At 36.7% G+C, this 18,034-nt stretch overlaps 1 protein-coding gene and 1 long non-coding RNA gene across 2 annotated transcripts in view; one reads left to right on the forward strand and one right to left on the reverse strand.

Moving 5' to 3' along the window:
- The window catches only part of LOC141483865 (uncharacterized), a 71,226-nt gene that overhangs the window by 6,914 nt on the left and 46,278 nt on the right, over positions 1-18,034 (forward strand). The gene's annotated exons all lie outside the window — the stretch shown is intronic.
- Positions 5,881-18,034, reverse strand: part of LOC111509869 (beta-alanyl-bioamine nonribosomal peptide synthetase ebony) — a 39,150-nt gene continuing 26,996 nt past the window's right edge. The window contains exons 12-14 of the mRNA XM_023165718.2: positions 15,846-16,109; positions 11,132-11,315; positions 5,881-6,067 (exon numbers count right to left, since the gene is read on the reverse strand). Coding sequence (XP_023021486.2) covers positions 5,924-6,067; positions 11,132-11,315; positions 15,846-16,109 — 592 coding nt within the window. The 3' untranslated portion in view covers positions 5,881-5,923. The remainder of the gene's footprint in view (positions 6,068-11,131; positions 11,316-15,845; positions 16,110-18,034) is intronic.

The following is an 18,034-nucleotide window of genomic DNA, read 5'->3' on the forward strand; positions in this document are numbered from 1 at the left end:
TTTATACCCTTTCCAAATGTGAGTATGGATTCCTAAATGCCTTCTGCTTCATAGACAGCGCTATTGGACAGAAGAAAAAGAGCATTGGCTTACAAATATTGGAAAAACATTATATTATATTGTTTCAATACTCCACCAGACTATGGTAGCAATTTCATCGGGTGCATATTCTTTCGTCATGATGTTGCATTGATTTTTGCCATACTCCTGATTGAGAATTCCATCTCTAACCGAAATCAGCTAAATATGGATTGCTCTAAAAGCATTTGGAATAGGAGCAACTCCATTTTGGTAAATAAACCATGAACAACTATAGGTATAAAAGATACTGAACCATTTCCCCATTGTAGGACGTCATACCTTACTATTCACACATTCGTTGCATGAAAACCCAGTATAAGAGTTTCACTGAAGCCGGTGTGTTCTGTTTAACTCTATACTATTAGTCCTGCCAATTTTTGACCAGTGTTGACGCTGCTGTTATCCCGCTTGAGGACATCGCGTAGATTAGGGAAATAACTGCACCATTCTTGAAGACTTGCTCCTAATCGAGTCAAATCCCTTCATCCAGCAAGATCCGAAATTCAGTCTCAAAATTGTCGCATGAATCATATCTGTGTGAAGTAGTTTTGCAATGTTGGTTTTCATGAAGGAGGGAAGATTTTTTGTGGACTAAAGATCATTCCCTTACAATTCGGCCCCAAAATTGTGACATAAAGCAATTCTGAACAGAGTAGTTTGGCAATGTTACCTTTTTTCATTAAAACCCGCTGGTGATACTTGCATTGCTGTTCGGAACGTAGTCTTCTCAATAATTGGCCTTCTCTTCATTGTTATGCACTCTGACATTGCTGTTTACTATTTATAAGGGTACTGCTGAAGTCCCTGCTACCTTCCTTTCCAACTCTCATCGTTTATGAAGTTCATGTTGAAGAGATGATCTTTTATGGACTGTAGATCAATCCCTCAGAATTCAGCCTCGAAATTGAGACATAAATCAATTATGTGCAAAGTAGTTTTGCAATGTTAGTTTCCTCATTTTCAACCTTTGGTAATACTCACATTGTTGTTTTGAACGCAATCTTCTCAATAACTGACCTCCTCTTCATTGTTATGCAATCTAACATTGCTCTGGCTACCTTGCATCCCAACCCTCGTCTTAATTATGAAGGGAAGATCTTCTATGGGTTGTAGATCAATCCCCCAAAATTCAGCAATAAAATTGTGACACAAATCAATTGTTAGCAAAGTAGTTTTTATTTTGTAATTCACAGCGTTTGGTTATACTTTCTGTTTACTATCTATAAGGGTGCTGATGTAGTCCTTCTGGCCTCTATGAATCTCATGAAGGACAGATCACTAGCTACTAGAATATCCAAGGTATTTTTCTTTGGTTGGAAGCTCTCTTCTGACAATAATCGTTATGATTCACCATTGCTAAACAACAACATTCTAACATCCTCTCTAGCATCTTTCTTTTCAAATTAATCGAATCCAATTCCATGAACAAAAGGGCCTACTGTCTCTTATAAATATTCTCTTTTTTCAACTCGCGGAACGACTACTCACACTCAGGATTTCAATTCTGTTTTCTGAGCAACAGATAAGTTACACAAACCTTCTGACGTATTTTGCAAATTTTCGCTAGTACGTGAGATATTTTGGACCTTGTACTCATCACATAATTTGAAAATATCGACCTCTTCAGCTTTGAGCTTCTCCATTTTTATGATATACCTCAGCAATATTTTTTAGCTGGTTATAATTTTTTTTTTCAATTGACGTCGCGAATTAAATTACCAGCAGCAGAAAGTATTCTTCCGGTTTATATACTACAGACAAATTGCTACGATATCCTCTATATTTTTTTATTCGACCATTAGTATTGGTTATGTACAACTGAAAAAAAAGGTTTTTTTTGTAATATGAACGGACACATATGTGAAAGTGAAACTACGGAGTACTATAAGAGCTATCCATATTGAGATTGCTGCAACACTTGACACGTGTTCATCAATTATTGCTATCAGACGATTGATTTCACGCCGTGGAAAACCTCAACAATTTATCACAGACAATGGAACAGATTTTGTTGCAGCGGAAAAATAGCTCAAAGAAGCTGCTAGTACGTTGGATTTTACAAAGTTGTCAGATGAAGTTACTTGCCGTGGAAATTCAACCCTCCAGCTGCTAGCCTTATGGGTGGAATGTGGGAACGTACGGTTCGTTTCGTAAAAACAGCTCTCAGGGTAACTTTGAAAACAGCTTGCCCCAGAGAAGAAGTTCTTCAAACTTTGATGGCCAAAATTGAATATACACTGAATTCTAGACCTTCAACACATATCTCAGTAGACCCTAATGACCCAGAAGCGATCACTCCCAATCATTTTCTGTTGTTGAGACCAGGTGGTGTCGATATCTACAGTGAAAACAAAAATGATATACTCGGGAGAAAACAGTGGCGGTTCGCTGAAAGTTTGGCAAATTCATATTGGAGAAGGTGGGTCACAGAATATCGTCCTACCCTGATTCCACGAAGTAGATGGCATTCCAGAAGTGGAACTATCGAAATAGGAGACATAGTTGTGATAATAGATGAAAATGCATTTAGAAATGACAGGTTATTGGGTCGCGTAACTGAAATGTTACCTGGCAGAGATGGCGTGGTACTCGTCATTCGAATCCATACGGAAAAGAAGCAGCTTCATTAGACCAATCACTAAACTGTGTATTTTGCCTACTGGGATGAAGACTTGACTTCTTCACGGGGTGGAGGATGTTGAAGATGCTGTATATAAGTTTGATATTTTATTTTGACAGATTAGTCACTTGTTTAAGACAATTCAATATTGAGAATTTACTGTAAGTCAAGTTGCAGTAAAGTTGCATTTGAAACGATATCAACCAGGTTTATTAACTTAAAAAGTATTGGTTATGTACGACTGAAAAAAAAGGGTTTTTTGTGATATGAACTGACACATATGTGAAAGTGAAACAGATGAAATATAAGAAAAGTTTGGGCGCATCAAAAGCGAAAACTGCGATGCAGAGTGACAGTAAATTCTTCGTAGGAAATTGAAACAATGCTGTTGAGTCACTTCATTGGCCAAAATACTGTTTTCCAATTCGATAAAACAATTGTAAAAAACAATCGTTTCACATGGTAAATAACAAAATCACACTACCTATACATCTCTGCAGAGATTAATTTCATATAGGGATTCAGTGGCCTTAGCGAATGTTTTTGGTTTCATGAGGCATTCAAATTCTTGGTTCTCAGAAGAGGAGAGCATTATATTTGCAACAAACAGCCTTGTAGAGAAAATCTCCCAATTCCTTGACAACAAGGAGATTCCAGTTGCTGTATTTCTCGATAAGGAAGGAGCATTTCGCAAAGCACTACCAAAGTATATAGGATCGTCTCTGGCTGCAACACCAACTTTTCAAGGCGAGGCCATTAGGTTCAGGGTCACCAGAGGTTGCCCTCAAGGTGGGGTACTATCTCTTCTTCTGTGGTCGCTCCTGATTGATAGTCTGCTTGATACCCTTGACAGAAGAAGAGTAGATCTACAAGCTTATGCAGATGAACTTGTCATCTTGGCAAGGTCCACGTCGGGAAGGATATTCTCTAAATCATGATGGACGTTGTTCACAGTTGATGCCTGAGGGGGCAGATGTCTGTCAACCCCAGCAGAACTGTGATAATCCCCTCCACCAGGAGGAGAAACTTGGACGATCTAACGCCACTTTTCCTCAATGATGAGGTCAGAGATGAAATATCTCGGCATTGTCCTTGATGAAAATCACCAGGAAAGCTCATTTGGAGAAAGTTTCACACAATGCCAGACTGTCTCTATGGACATGTCAAAGGATTTCTGGTAAAACTTGGGGTTTAGGTCCCAAACAAATCTATTGGATTCATGTGATGATTGTCAGACCTGGTGGTCGAAGGCTTTACAGAAAACGGCCCAGGCAAAGCTCTCTGACTTACAGATACAGGCTTTTCTGGTTATCAGTGCCACACCGTCAGTGGCCATGGCGATCCTTCTATATCTACCTCCTCTCTACATTTTTGTGGAGAGAGAGGCTAGATGGACTGCATGTAGACTTGTGCACATTGCCAATTGCACGAATCAATTGAATGCAGAGTGCAACAGACTGTTGATTGACATTGGAAGTCACAGCATTCTGGAAATGACCTCTGACTTTATGCCTTCAACGGTCAAGTGCGAACTGACTGGATCCTCCGGTAGAAGGAAATATTAAGAGCAGATAGTTGCTGGTTCACAGATGGATCAAAACCTCTGCGACTGTATTGGGATTGGGAGAATCCAACCTCATACACAAGTAAATGAAAATATTCCCAGACAGTTAAGCGGTGTTGGAAGCTCTTGTATCCTACCGAGCTACGTTTAAATTGGTAGCAAATTGGTCTGGATTCCTGGCCATGCTCTCCTGGAAGGCAATAAGGCTGCGACTCCCTTGCAGAGGAGGGTGCTGCAAGCAGCTTCATCGTACCAGAACCTGTCATTGGTATCGCTTCAGGCTTTGCCAAACAAAGATTGAACACCTGGATGGCAAGAAGATTTTTGAACTTCTGGCAGAATATTCTAGGATTGTCTTACTCCAAGGCGTCTATTAACCCTTCAAAGCTTGATACCAAACAGTTGTTGGACTAGAGTAGGAATGAACTACGATGTCTAACAGGCATTTTTACGGGTCACTGTCATTTGAAATATCATATGCAGAGACTCTGACTGTCGAAAGACAGTGTGTATTGCCTCTGTCGGCTTCTTTAAGAAGCTAGGTTTATTTGGTCCAGTTTGAATAGGTCTGAACCACAATACACCTTTGCGGGTTGCAGTGGGGGGTCGAATAGAACCACTCATCTTGGGCCAAACCTAACCTTTATTTGCTATACCAAATTATCTTGTTTTCTAAATTATTCGAAGGCATAATCACAAACGAGTTCAATGAAAACTATGAGTTTCTAAAACGTCCAAGTCATATTATTACTTTCACTCTGGATTTCTGTTGGCACCATTGCCAAATTCATGTTGTATTTTGAGAGTTGTATGAATCTGAATCATTTTATTGATTGTGGAATCGTGTAGTACAGTGAGTTGTCTAATTCAATCATCAGTCATATTTTTGACCCCGTCACTATCGCATCAAAACGAAATTGAAAATCACTTCAAATTTATGAAAGACCCCAATGGTTGACCAAAGTGTCATTATATAGCCTTTAAAATAATTCAACAGTGGGGTGAATTTTTGAATTCTGTCTGACAGTTTGAATACTCGAATTCAACATCCATAAAGTTTGTGTACTAATTTCGATGGCATCCATCGAAAATTGATGTATATTTTCTAAAAATGCTGGTTGTGTTTTATAGATTCTACTTTCAGGTATACCCACCTCTTTCAATTTAATGCCGTGGTAAATGTTGATCTGAATCAACTGTATGCAGGAGGACACTTGTTTCAACAGACAAGTTTCAACATACACGGCCTCACTGAATTGTGCTTTGATTGTTCGACGGTATTCAAACACTTCAACACAGCACTGGATTTGAAGGAGTGACAGCAGTGTTTTGTCACGACGACCTCCAGATTTGTCACTCCTTGATTTATACTCGTGTGGATACCAAAGATAGGGTGGAACTCACACAATCAGCGTGTTTGAGAGAATTACATGAACTGATGAATACAGTCGAGTGACAGAATGTGCAACAAAATCACTTAGAAATTTTGGGATGATGAAGCAGTGTCCTCCTCCAATAAAAATCGCCAGCTCCGTTTTTCTAAACTGCTGAGCGTGGTTTCTGAAAAAGGATTTGTTTCGCTTTCATTTGGTCCACCTGAACAAATAAACAAGCATTCCTAATGAAATTGTATTCATCACAAAATATGCTCATGGATTTCACTCATTTACAAATTTCCAAAATCCTTGCGCTCTGTCATCATCGGGGGCCTCTGCAAAAGGTTTTGTACCATCTTCGGCAACATACTGATTGGCCTGTACATCCACTACTAATTCATAGTTGAGAACTTCTGAGGCGAGTTGCTGTAATCAAAACAATTCGTACATTGTGTTACGTGTTAGATATTAATTTTTTGATTTCATTCGGATTCCTCAATAAGTTACAGTCTAACATCTACTTTAACTTCCAGTCTACACTCTGTCCATCCAAGAAACGGAGTGCTCTGAAAAATTATCATTCATAGTGCACGTGACCTTCCAGACAAGGCTGCTCGTACAGAGTCGCTCTAAGGAATGGCCCATTTTTCTTCTTCAAAGTTCAACTGATGAAGGATACAAAAATAATTTTGTCTATTGAACATCCAATAAGAGTACAAAGACCTACGCGCCATTAGTTTATCACCAACTTTGTCAAAAGTTCTTGAAAGAGCTATTGAAGTTCAGTTGAAAGAAGACATTGACAATTTCTCTATACTTTCAATAACTCAATCCGGATTTCGTAAAGGATATAGTTTTACAACTGCTTTGTTGCATATAGTGGACGATATTGAAAGAGCACGTGTCGCAAACAATAATACAGTATTGGTACTTCTTGTTTTCAGTAGAGCGTTCGATACTATTAATTTCGATTTGATGTTATTAATTCTTGGCTATATAGGATTCTCTGAAAATGCTATATCACTAATCAGATCGTATCTCACCAACCGTCAACAGAAGGTTACCATAGAAGGAAACAGCTCACAATATTCAAAGCTGATATATGGAGTGCCGCAGGACTCTACTTTGGGACCCCTTTTGTTTGATATCTACATATCTCAACTTGCAAAATGTTTAAAATTTTGTAATATACATTTGTATGCAGATTATACCCAGTTGTATTATAGCTCTTTACTTGAAATGATAGATAATGCATGTACTCAAATCAATAGTGACTTAAAATTATTTGTGAAAAATGTTTCTGATCACTGCTTGAATATAAATTGTAGTAAATCCAATGTTATTGTTTTCGAACCAAAAGGCTCTAGAAATGATATTTGCAAATCTGTGAAAGTAGTAGTAAATGATCATGTACTTGAGGTTGTCCCAGAAGCCAAAAGCCTGGGCATCATTTTAGATAAGGACTTGAAATTCGAAAGTCAGGTTAAGCAGTTTATTAGGCGTGCATATTATTCACTTGAAATTATATATGGACACCGAAATTTCCTACACGTGAAGGTGAAGGCGAATTGGTGTGAATCGTTAGTTTTATCTATACTCAATTATGCTGATGTTTTGTATGGTCCATGTTTAATCAACCAATTCAAGAAAAAAATTTCAAAAAGTCCAGAATTCCTATTAACTATTAATTTTTGGTATTAAAGGAAGATAAAGAATATCACATAAACTAAAGGATGCCGGCTGGTTAAATATGAACGATAGGAGAGTTACATGCTGCAACTTTGTTTCACAAAATAATTAATAGTAAAGTACCGTCTTGCTTACGCCAGAAAATTACTTTTAGAACTGATGTGCATAATATTAATGTGAGATATGAAGGCCGACTAACTCCGCCATCCTTTCGCACAGAGTTATTTAGAAGGAGTTTCAGCTACCAGCTCTGTGCCATTTATAATAACATTCCCGAGCCCATGGAACGAGATGACTTCGTTCATTTTAATACCAATTTCAAACGATTCTTATCATCTTCAAACTATTAATGACTCATTAGCTACCTACATATCACAAATCTATAAATAGTCATACTATTTTAGAATTATTAAAATCCTTTTTGTTTATTCTTTTGCGTACTAGGCGAAATTTACATGATGACTTGTCATCATGTAAATTGAACTTCGCCTTCTATCTTCATATAATAAATGAACTGTACCTGAATAATTTGATTTGAATGTATTTGAAGATAATAAAGACGAAATATTTTTTCACGGTAGTGTGCGCTGGTCAGGCCCTATTCCCCGAAGCCCCGATACATTCGGGAGGGCGCGCCAGCATTATCAACCAATGACCACTCCCCACACCGTGGGGTAAATGATCATTGGGTCCGAGAATCATGTGCCCTGAGCAAGCGCAGTGAGCCAAAAATGACAGCCTTCTGCATCTGTGCCGCTAAGATTTCTGCTTTAGTGCGGCAAGCCGGTATGATTTTAAGATTCTAGAGTAGAGAGGACATCATTCCACCAAGGACTCCAATAATCAGAACATCCATCTTGACATAGTGATCTGGAGAGAGTGTTCGAAGAGAAAATCTCGATATTTTATCCGTTTTTCCTCCTCTTTTCTGACCATATTCGTCTCGCCAGGAGCTGAAAACTCCACGACAAATCTCGTTTTACTCTGGTGGTCGAAAAGGACCACATCAGGCTTATTATCTTGTATGAGCCTGAGGGTGGGGAACGGATAGTTCCAATAAATTCGCCATTTCTCGTTCCCCACAACGGATTCAATATGTCCCGGAGCGTAGGGCAACACCGGTGTCTCGTCAATACCGTATGAGTGCCGTAGATATAGCACTCTTAGGACCGCGTTATGTCGATGGATATAGGCCGAAACCGCATATGCTGGACATGCTGATAGCAAGTGCATTAGGGTCTCGGGCGCCTCGCGGCAGGCCCTGCACCTTGTGTCAGGAACCTCTATACCCATTACGCGACTGCGGTAGACTAAAGTTTCGAAGACATCATCCTGGCAAGCCATGATGAACCCCTCAGTTTCCGACTTCAGCAAACTCGACCTGAGAAAAGCGAAGGTCAGGCGCTTTGATAAGTCAAGGTCTCCAATGTTATTGAAGAAGACCCCATACATTGGCTAATCCTTGTGTTTCCGCAGAAGTAAGGTGATCTCATCGGCTTTCATCTGAGCTTTTTGCTGAACGGGTTCCAACTCAGTGAGTTGGTGTCGAAAACTATACCGAGTTCATCAGCTGCTCGGGCAGCTGCCCTAAAGAGAAATGCTCCAATTCTTGCTCTCTCATGGTCACGGACCATGCAGAGAAGGGGATCCGAACTCCTGACGACTTTACAGGCTGTATCCTGCACCATTTTGTCATGTAGACACTCCAAACTCAAGAGTCCACGGCCTCCCTGTTGTCGGGGGAAGGACAACCGTGGAGCGGACGATTTGGGATGCACACTCCTATAGAGATGCATCATTTTTCGGGTCTTTACGTCGAGTTGATACAGCTCCTATTATTATTATTATTATTGGATGAATTACAAAAAAGGGTCATTTTATTTTGGCAGAACAAACGGGTGAACAGTTTTTGTTTTCGAAATGACGTTTTAGAGTATAAATTAAAAAAATAATAAAATAATCCATTTTCTTTCACATGCCCTACGCAATTTTTCCATTTATTAGCGGTAATGATGAAACAGCTTCGTTTGAAATATTTCAAGACCACAAAATTCAAAAGAATTATTTTTTCTTGGAACATAGTTTTTTTATTTCCGCCCAAATAAGCTCTATTGAGTTGAGCTCGCAGTGGTGAGCGGGAAGACGTAATATTATTTATTCTATTATGTGTTCTACCCATTTCGTGAACAATTTATTTATTATATTTGGTTTCATGTTTATTCACTATCCTTAAAAGTTTTGCTTTTACCATGTTATCCTCGAATGATATACTTTTCAAACGCACCTAATCATGAATCAAAGCTTTTTTTGATAGTTGTAGCAAAAATCTTCTTCACAAATATACGCGGTTTCTTGAGAGTATAATGAGGTGATTCTTACCCAAGTTTTGGAATTAGTTTAACCACGTTTCATCCAGGTAATAGCTTTTTCTATTCACTCTTCTCTTATTTTTATTGAATATTGTCGTCTTCACAATACTATTTCTGGTTTCTCGAAAAACGAATTTTCTCTCTTTCGAATTTGAAACCTAATGTTTGAAGTGATTTGTGGAATGTCGATCTTTTGAAATTTGGTGAATCAGTATCATTAATTATAACTTTTAGAACTGAATCAATTGTTGGCATTTCTTGATGTGCTTTCCTTCTAATAGCTTTTAATCGAAATCGTCTACCTTGTCAATATTTTTTCTCCTGAGGAATATGGTTTTGGAGCCAAAAAGGAATGATTTTGTTTATATTCTCTCATAACACTTGAACTAGATACTCTAGCAATGTTTCCTACTCATCTCACGATTTCATCAACGGATAATAAATAATTTGCTTCAACTTGATTTTTTATAAATGTTCATTATGAAATTTTTTTCATTGATATTAAGTTGCAATTTTTTTGGTCTTTTAATAAGTGGAGTGTAGCCGTATCAGTACTTCACATTTCAAGCTTCAAAATACTCCACAGGCATTAGAACGTAAGTTACCATTCCGAAACTGTAGCGATTACCTGAAACAATGATTTCCGCCAGCCGATTGCAGCTAAATCCTGCCAGCGTGAGAAGTCTTGCTTATTTCAAACAATAGATGTAAATGTGCGTGGTGATCATGCTTTGATCACGCATCTATCGTTGTTTTGATTGCTTTGTTCGTTGGATGGACAGAGTAGGCTTGTGATTGGGATTTTGATTATGATTAATGAAAATTTTCGGAAGATATACTTTTTGCTCGAATTCATCAATACCAAGTAATTTTTTATGGATGACTCATGATTTTACTGCTTTTTCATATTCTGGGAGGAAAATTATAAAAAAATCACCACATTTCATATTTCAAACATTTAAAATTAATAACTGAAAATTTTCGTGAAAAAAACGTTTTTGTTATTTATTTAACTTCTTTCATGAAATCACTAATGATTATTTTCAACTAATTTCACCAGGCATTGAAAAAAGTGTGAAAATTAATTCGTTCATAACCCATTTTCTAATTGAAAGAACAGATGGAAGAAACTGAAAAAAATATTTTTACAGAATGAAAAAGACCAGTAAAAATCTTGATTTTCAGGAAAAATGATTTCTTGATACAAATATTTTCCACCAAAAATCAATGAATAAATTAACAGATACGTTTTAATGCAATCAGGAAATGAAAACAAAATAAATTAACTTTTCGTGTCAATGACTGAAATTCCGAAAAATAAAAAATTATAACGCGTTTGCTTCAAACAATACAATTTGAAATTTTATTTTTATCGAAACCCTATGATGTTTTTCTGTGAGAACGAGGAAAAACAAAAAATAATATTTCTTACCTGGGTTAGTTTACTTATATTTGTACACAAGACTCCGGAGAAGTTATGTTTTTTAGCAACATTCAACGTTTCCTTTTCCATGAATTCTACTGCAGCTATATTTTCTTGGTGTGATTGTGAGGGTTCGGTTGTGATGAAAAGATTATTCATGGCTTTCACGTTGTCATTTGGTACATATTTCAGTCTGTAAAAAAATAATTGAGTATGGAAGTAACAAGAGAAACACATCAGCAAATCTGAACACATTACTGATCAGTTCATTACCTGGTGCCAAAGAAATAAGCTTATTCTAAATACTTCAACATCGATCAGTGTTAACTTCCACTTCAGAAGAAATATTCCGATTGGTCGACGCTCTAGCTATAATATTCAAACTTCTAAAGAAATAAATTTTTTAGGGACCTACCTAGACACATTGTTGTTTTAACACATTGTAATAATTTTATATATAATTATCAATTAAAAAATGATTACACCTAGACACCAATCTAAATTGAGATAGGCAGGGGGACTATACAGTGGGTAACAACGAAAAATTAACAGAGCCGTTTTTGAATATACAAAGTAAGATTTTTAAAAAAAGCTCGGACACGTCGATTTCTAATTGAAGGGGGACACCTTTCAGACTAATCAGGTTTTTTGTAGTACGCACCCCTCCGTATTTAGATAGGGAAAGTAGGTCGAGTGGCACCTTGTTTCAAAGGTCTTTCGAATACCTTTACAACTCTGTCAAAAGAGAATTTTTGTAACGATTAGTTTTTGAGATAATTTGAAGTTAAAATTGCCATGTTAATAATACATTAGACAGACCACTCGGTAACTTGTATGCCTGAATAAAAAAAAATCGAGCAGTTCTTCTTATCAGGTTTTTGTTAAATAAAATCCCTTCTTTAAAATCAATACCCACTCCTCTTCTTTCAGTTTTCATTAGTACATCGTTTGATTGGTTTGTTTAAACGGGTCGTGTATTGTTATTTGTTTAAAAATGTTTAACACTACTGCTGAAAGGGTTTCAGTTATTGCTTTATTTTTTGGCAACGACCAAAATGCTAATAGAACATCAATTTTATTTAACGAGCAAAACCCTGGTAAACACCTAAGCAGAAATCACGTTCTGGATTTGGTTACAAAATTCAGGAAGACAGGTTCGGTTTTAAATAAGAAAAGAAATGTTCAGAGAAGGATAGTGAATGACGATAATGCGATTGGGGTGATTGGTCAAGTCATCGCCAATCCCAGGTTAAGTACCAGAGGTTTATCAGCAATGGCCAGAATAAGCCATATGGGCGCATGGAGAATCCTTAAAAACTACAAATTCCATCCTTACAAAATTAAACTTGTTCATGAACTCAATGAGAATGATTTTGACCGAAGACAGGAGTTTTGTGAGGGCATGAGTGAGAGATTAATGCAAAATCCCGAGCTGCTTTATAACATCTGTTTTTCGGACGAAAGCTCATTTTATTTAAATGGTTGCGTGAACCGTCACAATTGCCGTTATATGTCGGATGAAAACCCAACATCCCCAAGAGTTGAATGTCTGGGCCGGAATATTAGACAATCATATTATAGGTCCATTTTTCATTGTTGGAAATTTAACCGGTGATTCTTATTTACAACTTTTCGAAGAGGCAATACAACCTCGTATAATTGAAATAATTGAACAGAATCCAAGATGTCGAAATGAATTTATCCATTTTCAACAAGACGGTGCACCACTCTATTATGCCCAACAGGTTCAAAATTTTTTGAATAATTATTTTGAAAGACAATGGATTGGCAGAAGAGGTCCAATTGAATGGCCAGCACGATCACCAGATTTAACACCACTGGACTACTTTTTGTGGAGATATTTAAAGTCTAAAGTTTATGCTATACAGCCAGCCAATTTGGATGAATTACGTCGTAGAATCATTGATGAATGCCGAGCTATAACTCCTGAGATGTTGAATAATGTAAGAGAAAAATTCTAACAAAATCTTTATTGTTGAATGGAGCAAAATGGCGCACATTTTGTACATTTACTCTATATTTCTCATGTGAGTTATCCTTATTAGGTGTTACTTTTTTACCTTCATAAGGAGGTGCCACTCAATTTACCTAAAATATATAGGGGTGGTAACCAACCCCATCCTCCGAAAAAATCTCCGCGTAATAAACAAATAATTCTCACTTTTTACGAAATCAAAAGGACACGTATTAGCAGGTTGTCATAAAAAGCAAAAATTTATTTTTTTTATGAAAGTTCTGAACGTAAATTGTACCTTAAAAACAATTTGATTTATTTTAAAAAGAGTTGAACTCAATAAAAATACCTTTAAATCTTCAGATTATCTCGAAAACTAATCGTTACAAAAATTTTCTTTTAAAAGAGATGTAAAGGTGTTCGAAAGACCTTTAGAACAAGGTGCCACTCGACCTACTTTCCCTATCTAAATAAGGGTCGTCTTTGTCTTCTTCTTTTTCAAAGACCAAAACGGGATATACAGTATACAATGCTCGGACGGCAACAAATTCTATATCGGCCAAACCAAGAAAAAACTGATCCAAAGGTACAATGAACACAAAAGGCATACATAAATCCAATAGTATATAAATCAAACCTTGCAACACACGCCATACAAAACAAACATAATTTCCCCCCACCAGAGAACATTAAACTCATAAAACAAGTCAACAAGGGAAACCGCATGGACATTTGGGAAAACTTGAACATCCATAAATTTAACAATCATAAATCACTTATTGAGGAACAAGTACAAATCAACCTCACATTCAATATATTAAACAAAACCATACACATTCCTAGAGAAGATCTAACACACAGAATAGTACCTGATGCAGTACAAATACAGGCAAATTTACCTAAAGTACCTGAAATACCTGAGTTGAGACGATCTGACCGTATAAAGAGGCAGACGACAGGATGACAACTTCAGTTTGAGGAGTGCCTAGAAGATGACAGTACGACCAGCTGTCGAAAGCGCTCGCAGATAATTAATAGAAGATATAAAAGCTTCAAATCCTCTTCGTGAAATTTAATTATATATATATATATATATATATATATATATATATATATATATATATAAATATATATATACATATAAATAAAAACTGAAACAATTCGTGGACACAACACTTCAAAAAAGGGGAGCAAACCGCGGACACGTGTTTCTGACTATCGGCCTAATACCTAGTCTTCTGGAAAATGGCCTGCATGAACCTGCGTTTAAAATAATTTTAATTGCACGTTTGAAGCGTGACAATTTTCGTGGCATTGGAGGAGTGGCACCAAATTAGAGTTCCATAGCTAGAATGAGATTATAAAAATGCATAATAAGCTGAGAGAAGAGTTTCTGTCCTCACAAAGTGTCTGAATTGCCGGAGTGAACGATATATTTTGAAAGCTTCTGGTTTAATACCTCTGTATGAGGTGACCAGTTCAAAGCATCATCAAGAGTGATTCCCAGTTAAACGACAGTTTTGCCCACAGAAATATTATTAGTCAAGAAAATTAGTTTTTGTGTTTTTATTTCTAATTGAGTTTGAGGTTTGAATTCAACCACGATTCAGCTTGTCTTCCTGTAAGTGTCATAACTGCAAACAGATTCTGACAATTGTTGTCAGAGCAGTAGATCGATGTGCCATCAGCAAAAATGACACATGTGTAAGGTAATGATTCATAGAAAGGCCCCAGCACGGACCCTTGAGGAACTCCGAACTCAATCGGCTGTAGATCAGATATTCTGTCATTGCCTAGATCAACAAGGTGTTTTCCATTCAGCAAAATGATGAAAAAGAAAAGTGCCAAACAGGTCAATAAACAAATAAACTTGGGAATATACAAGAAAAAAGCAACCAGACGGCGATGCAATCTTCTGTTTTCTGGAAGATGTATATATTGGTGTAAATAATAAAGAATCTATTGGGGCAGAATTCTGTGATTTCTCAACAGCTTTCGACTGCGTGAACCATGAAACACTATTATTTAAACTTCAGTGCTATGGCTTTAGAGGATTATCATATAACTGGCTTTACAGTTATCCCACAGGCATGAAGCAGTTAGTAAAACTCCAAGGAAATACATCACATATTGAGAATAATCCATCAGGTGTACCACAAGTTCCGGTTCTGGGTCCTATCCTTTTTGTGATTCATCTGAATGATTTGGTAACCATTGACATTGAAGGAAAGTTCACAATTTCTGCGGATGACACCACGATCCTTTGGTGTGGGACAAATGAAGATAATCTCAGAGACATCATGATTCTGGATCTCTATAGGGTTAAACAGTGGTGCCATTCAAATTCTTTACGTTTCAAAAAATAGCATCTGGCTGGTATGCAGTTCAAATTGTTTCTAACGAACTCAATCAATTCTCAGCCAGAACTGTGTATTTTTCCTTGGTAGAGTCGCACTTGAGATATGGAATCGCCTTTTGGGGCTTTTGTAGTCAGTAACTACTGAATTCAGTAGTCGTTTCACAAAAAAGGGCTGTCAGATACATATGTAGAGCAAAATCACAAGACCACTGCAAACCACTTTTCATCAGTCAGAAAATTCTTACTGTACTTATTTATTTCTTTGTTTGAAGGTGGTTGACAATGTTTCGTGGTGTATTTGATCAGTTCAAACTTCCATCGTCTAATATAATATAAATTGATTTATTACTGTTAGAAACCTTTTGCCTGATTCACAAAAAATACCTTACCTTATCTGATTTTCGATATCATTCATCAATTCTAGTATCCAATTGAAGCCTCCTCCACCTTTGATTTCGGGAAAGTGGGCATCATCAAAATTCAGACATATTCCTGTTATTTTTTCATTATCAGATTTGATTACGAAACTCAAATTCTGTTCTATCAACGACTCCCATAGCTGGTCGATTAAATGAATAAAATCTGATTTGCTTGTGTTCCATACAATCCATTCTTGTAATCCTGGCTGATGGTACAAACTTCTGTATGTCAAACTGAAAAAGATGAAGATGAAGATGATCGTCACATTCATATACGTTATAAACGAAAAGCAGGTGTCTCAAACCTTGGATATCAAAGAATAACAATGGTCCCAACATCAACCTTGGAATATCAATTGATTTTCTATTTCATTCTATACCTTTTTTCAAGCGAAAAATCTGATGATTCCTTAGCATACAAATATCATGTTCATCTTTATGCACAATATTTCGTTCATCCCCATCATTTTTGATATTCGCGGTATGAGTTTTCTGTTGATCCCATTGATAGTCTTTGTGTCGTGAAAAATTTTTCAATTCATGATTTAAGTTCATCCTTTTCGAAGATTAAAACAGTTCAAATGACGTGGTCATGACCGCTGATGAAATCTATGGCAGATCGAAACACCAATATCTGAAGATAATAAACCAAATTGTCATCTAACGGTCGATGTCGAAGCTTTTACAACAAGAAGAAACCACTGTCGAGACCTTGGTTATTCTTCAATATCTGTGGTTTAAGTTTTCTATCGATTCCACACGTGGTGTCGTCATGAGGGAAATATTTATCTCCATCCAATATTTAGAGTAGTCCTTCACAATAATGGAAGAATCCAAACTTGGTTGCATTAACTGATTGATAGCACTTTATTTCCAACAGGCATTCACCCAATTACAGGAAATGTATAAAGGTGTTGATGAGAATATATGCAAAACAGTATAATTAGATGAGAAAAAAAAAGATTGCTAAAACTAAAAGAAAAATAAGTAGAAATAGAGATATATCACAAGAAGCGAAAAGAAAAAGTGATCACAGTTGAAAGTTTCTAGTGAGATTACATTTTAAAATAAAACTTTGAGAACTGTGATTAATATTGCATATATCACATATTGAATTATAGTTGTTACAAAGTATTGACACTATTTGTTTTGACAAGATCACAGTAAAATGTCGTTTGATATCTGGAATTGAGGCGTGGGTTGCGGAAGTTGATCATTTGTGAAAGAGGGACACACGAGATCTTATTGTTTAGCAGTTTGTGAAGGAAGGAGATTGTAACAAAAAGTCGTCGTGTATCCAGACATACTACATTAAATTGATTCAGAAGGATAGAATTGAACAGCATCAATGTGATGTATGTGGCAATTGTAAATTAGATACCATATTAACACGCCGTATTCTAGTTTAGACCTCACATAGGCATTAAACAGTGTTATAATCGTATTATTATTCTTGAATTCTCTGGTACTCCTTATAATAAAGCCCAACATTCAATTCGCTGATGAAATAGCCTGGTCTATGTGGGAAGTGGAAGTAAATTTATAATCAAAAGTGATTCCAAGATCTGTCATCTCATTTACTCGACTAACTGGAATGCTGTCAATAACATAAGACAATTCTATTATATATTTTTTTCTAGAAAATGATAAAATGTAACATTTCGATATGTTCAAACGTGAATGGTTCTTGGAACACCAGTCGAATACTAAATCGATTTAATTTTTTAAAATTAAGCAGACTTTATAATTGTCAATTATTTTGTATAGCTTTAGATCATCAGCTTGAAGAAGTTTTGGGCGATTCATCATTTTCGCCAGGTCATCAATGAAAAGCAGAAATGAAAGAGGCCCCAAGTTGGAGCCTTGTGGTACCCCTGACCTAGGTGTGTACAAAGAGGACTGAAAACCTTCATGTTCTACGTATTGCTTTCTGTCAAAGAGATAGCTTGTGAGAAGATCAATTAAACTTCCAGAAAAGACAAACGATGATAGTCGCTGAATGAGGATGTAAAAATCAATTTGGTCAAACGCCTTTTGCATGTTCGTATAAACTAAGTCAACTTGTTGCTTTTGGTCTGAAGCATCTGAAACATGTTGTGGAAGGCATGCCAGATTGGTCACACATGACTTTTGTTCCACGAACCCATGTTGATTGTCCG

This window comes from Leptinotarsa decemlineata, unplaced genomic scaffold (assembly GCF_025532065.1).
Source record: "Leptinotarsa decemlineata unplaced genomic scaffold, Ldec_3_MD MMD2_tig00004307_RagTag_RagTag, whole genome shotgun sequence".
NCBI lineage: Eukaryota > Metazoa > Arthropoda > Insecta > Coleoptera > Chrysomelidae > Leptinotarsa > Leptinotarsa decemlineata.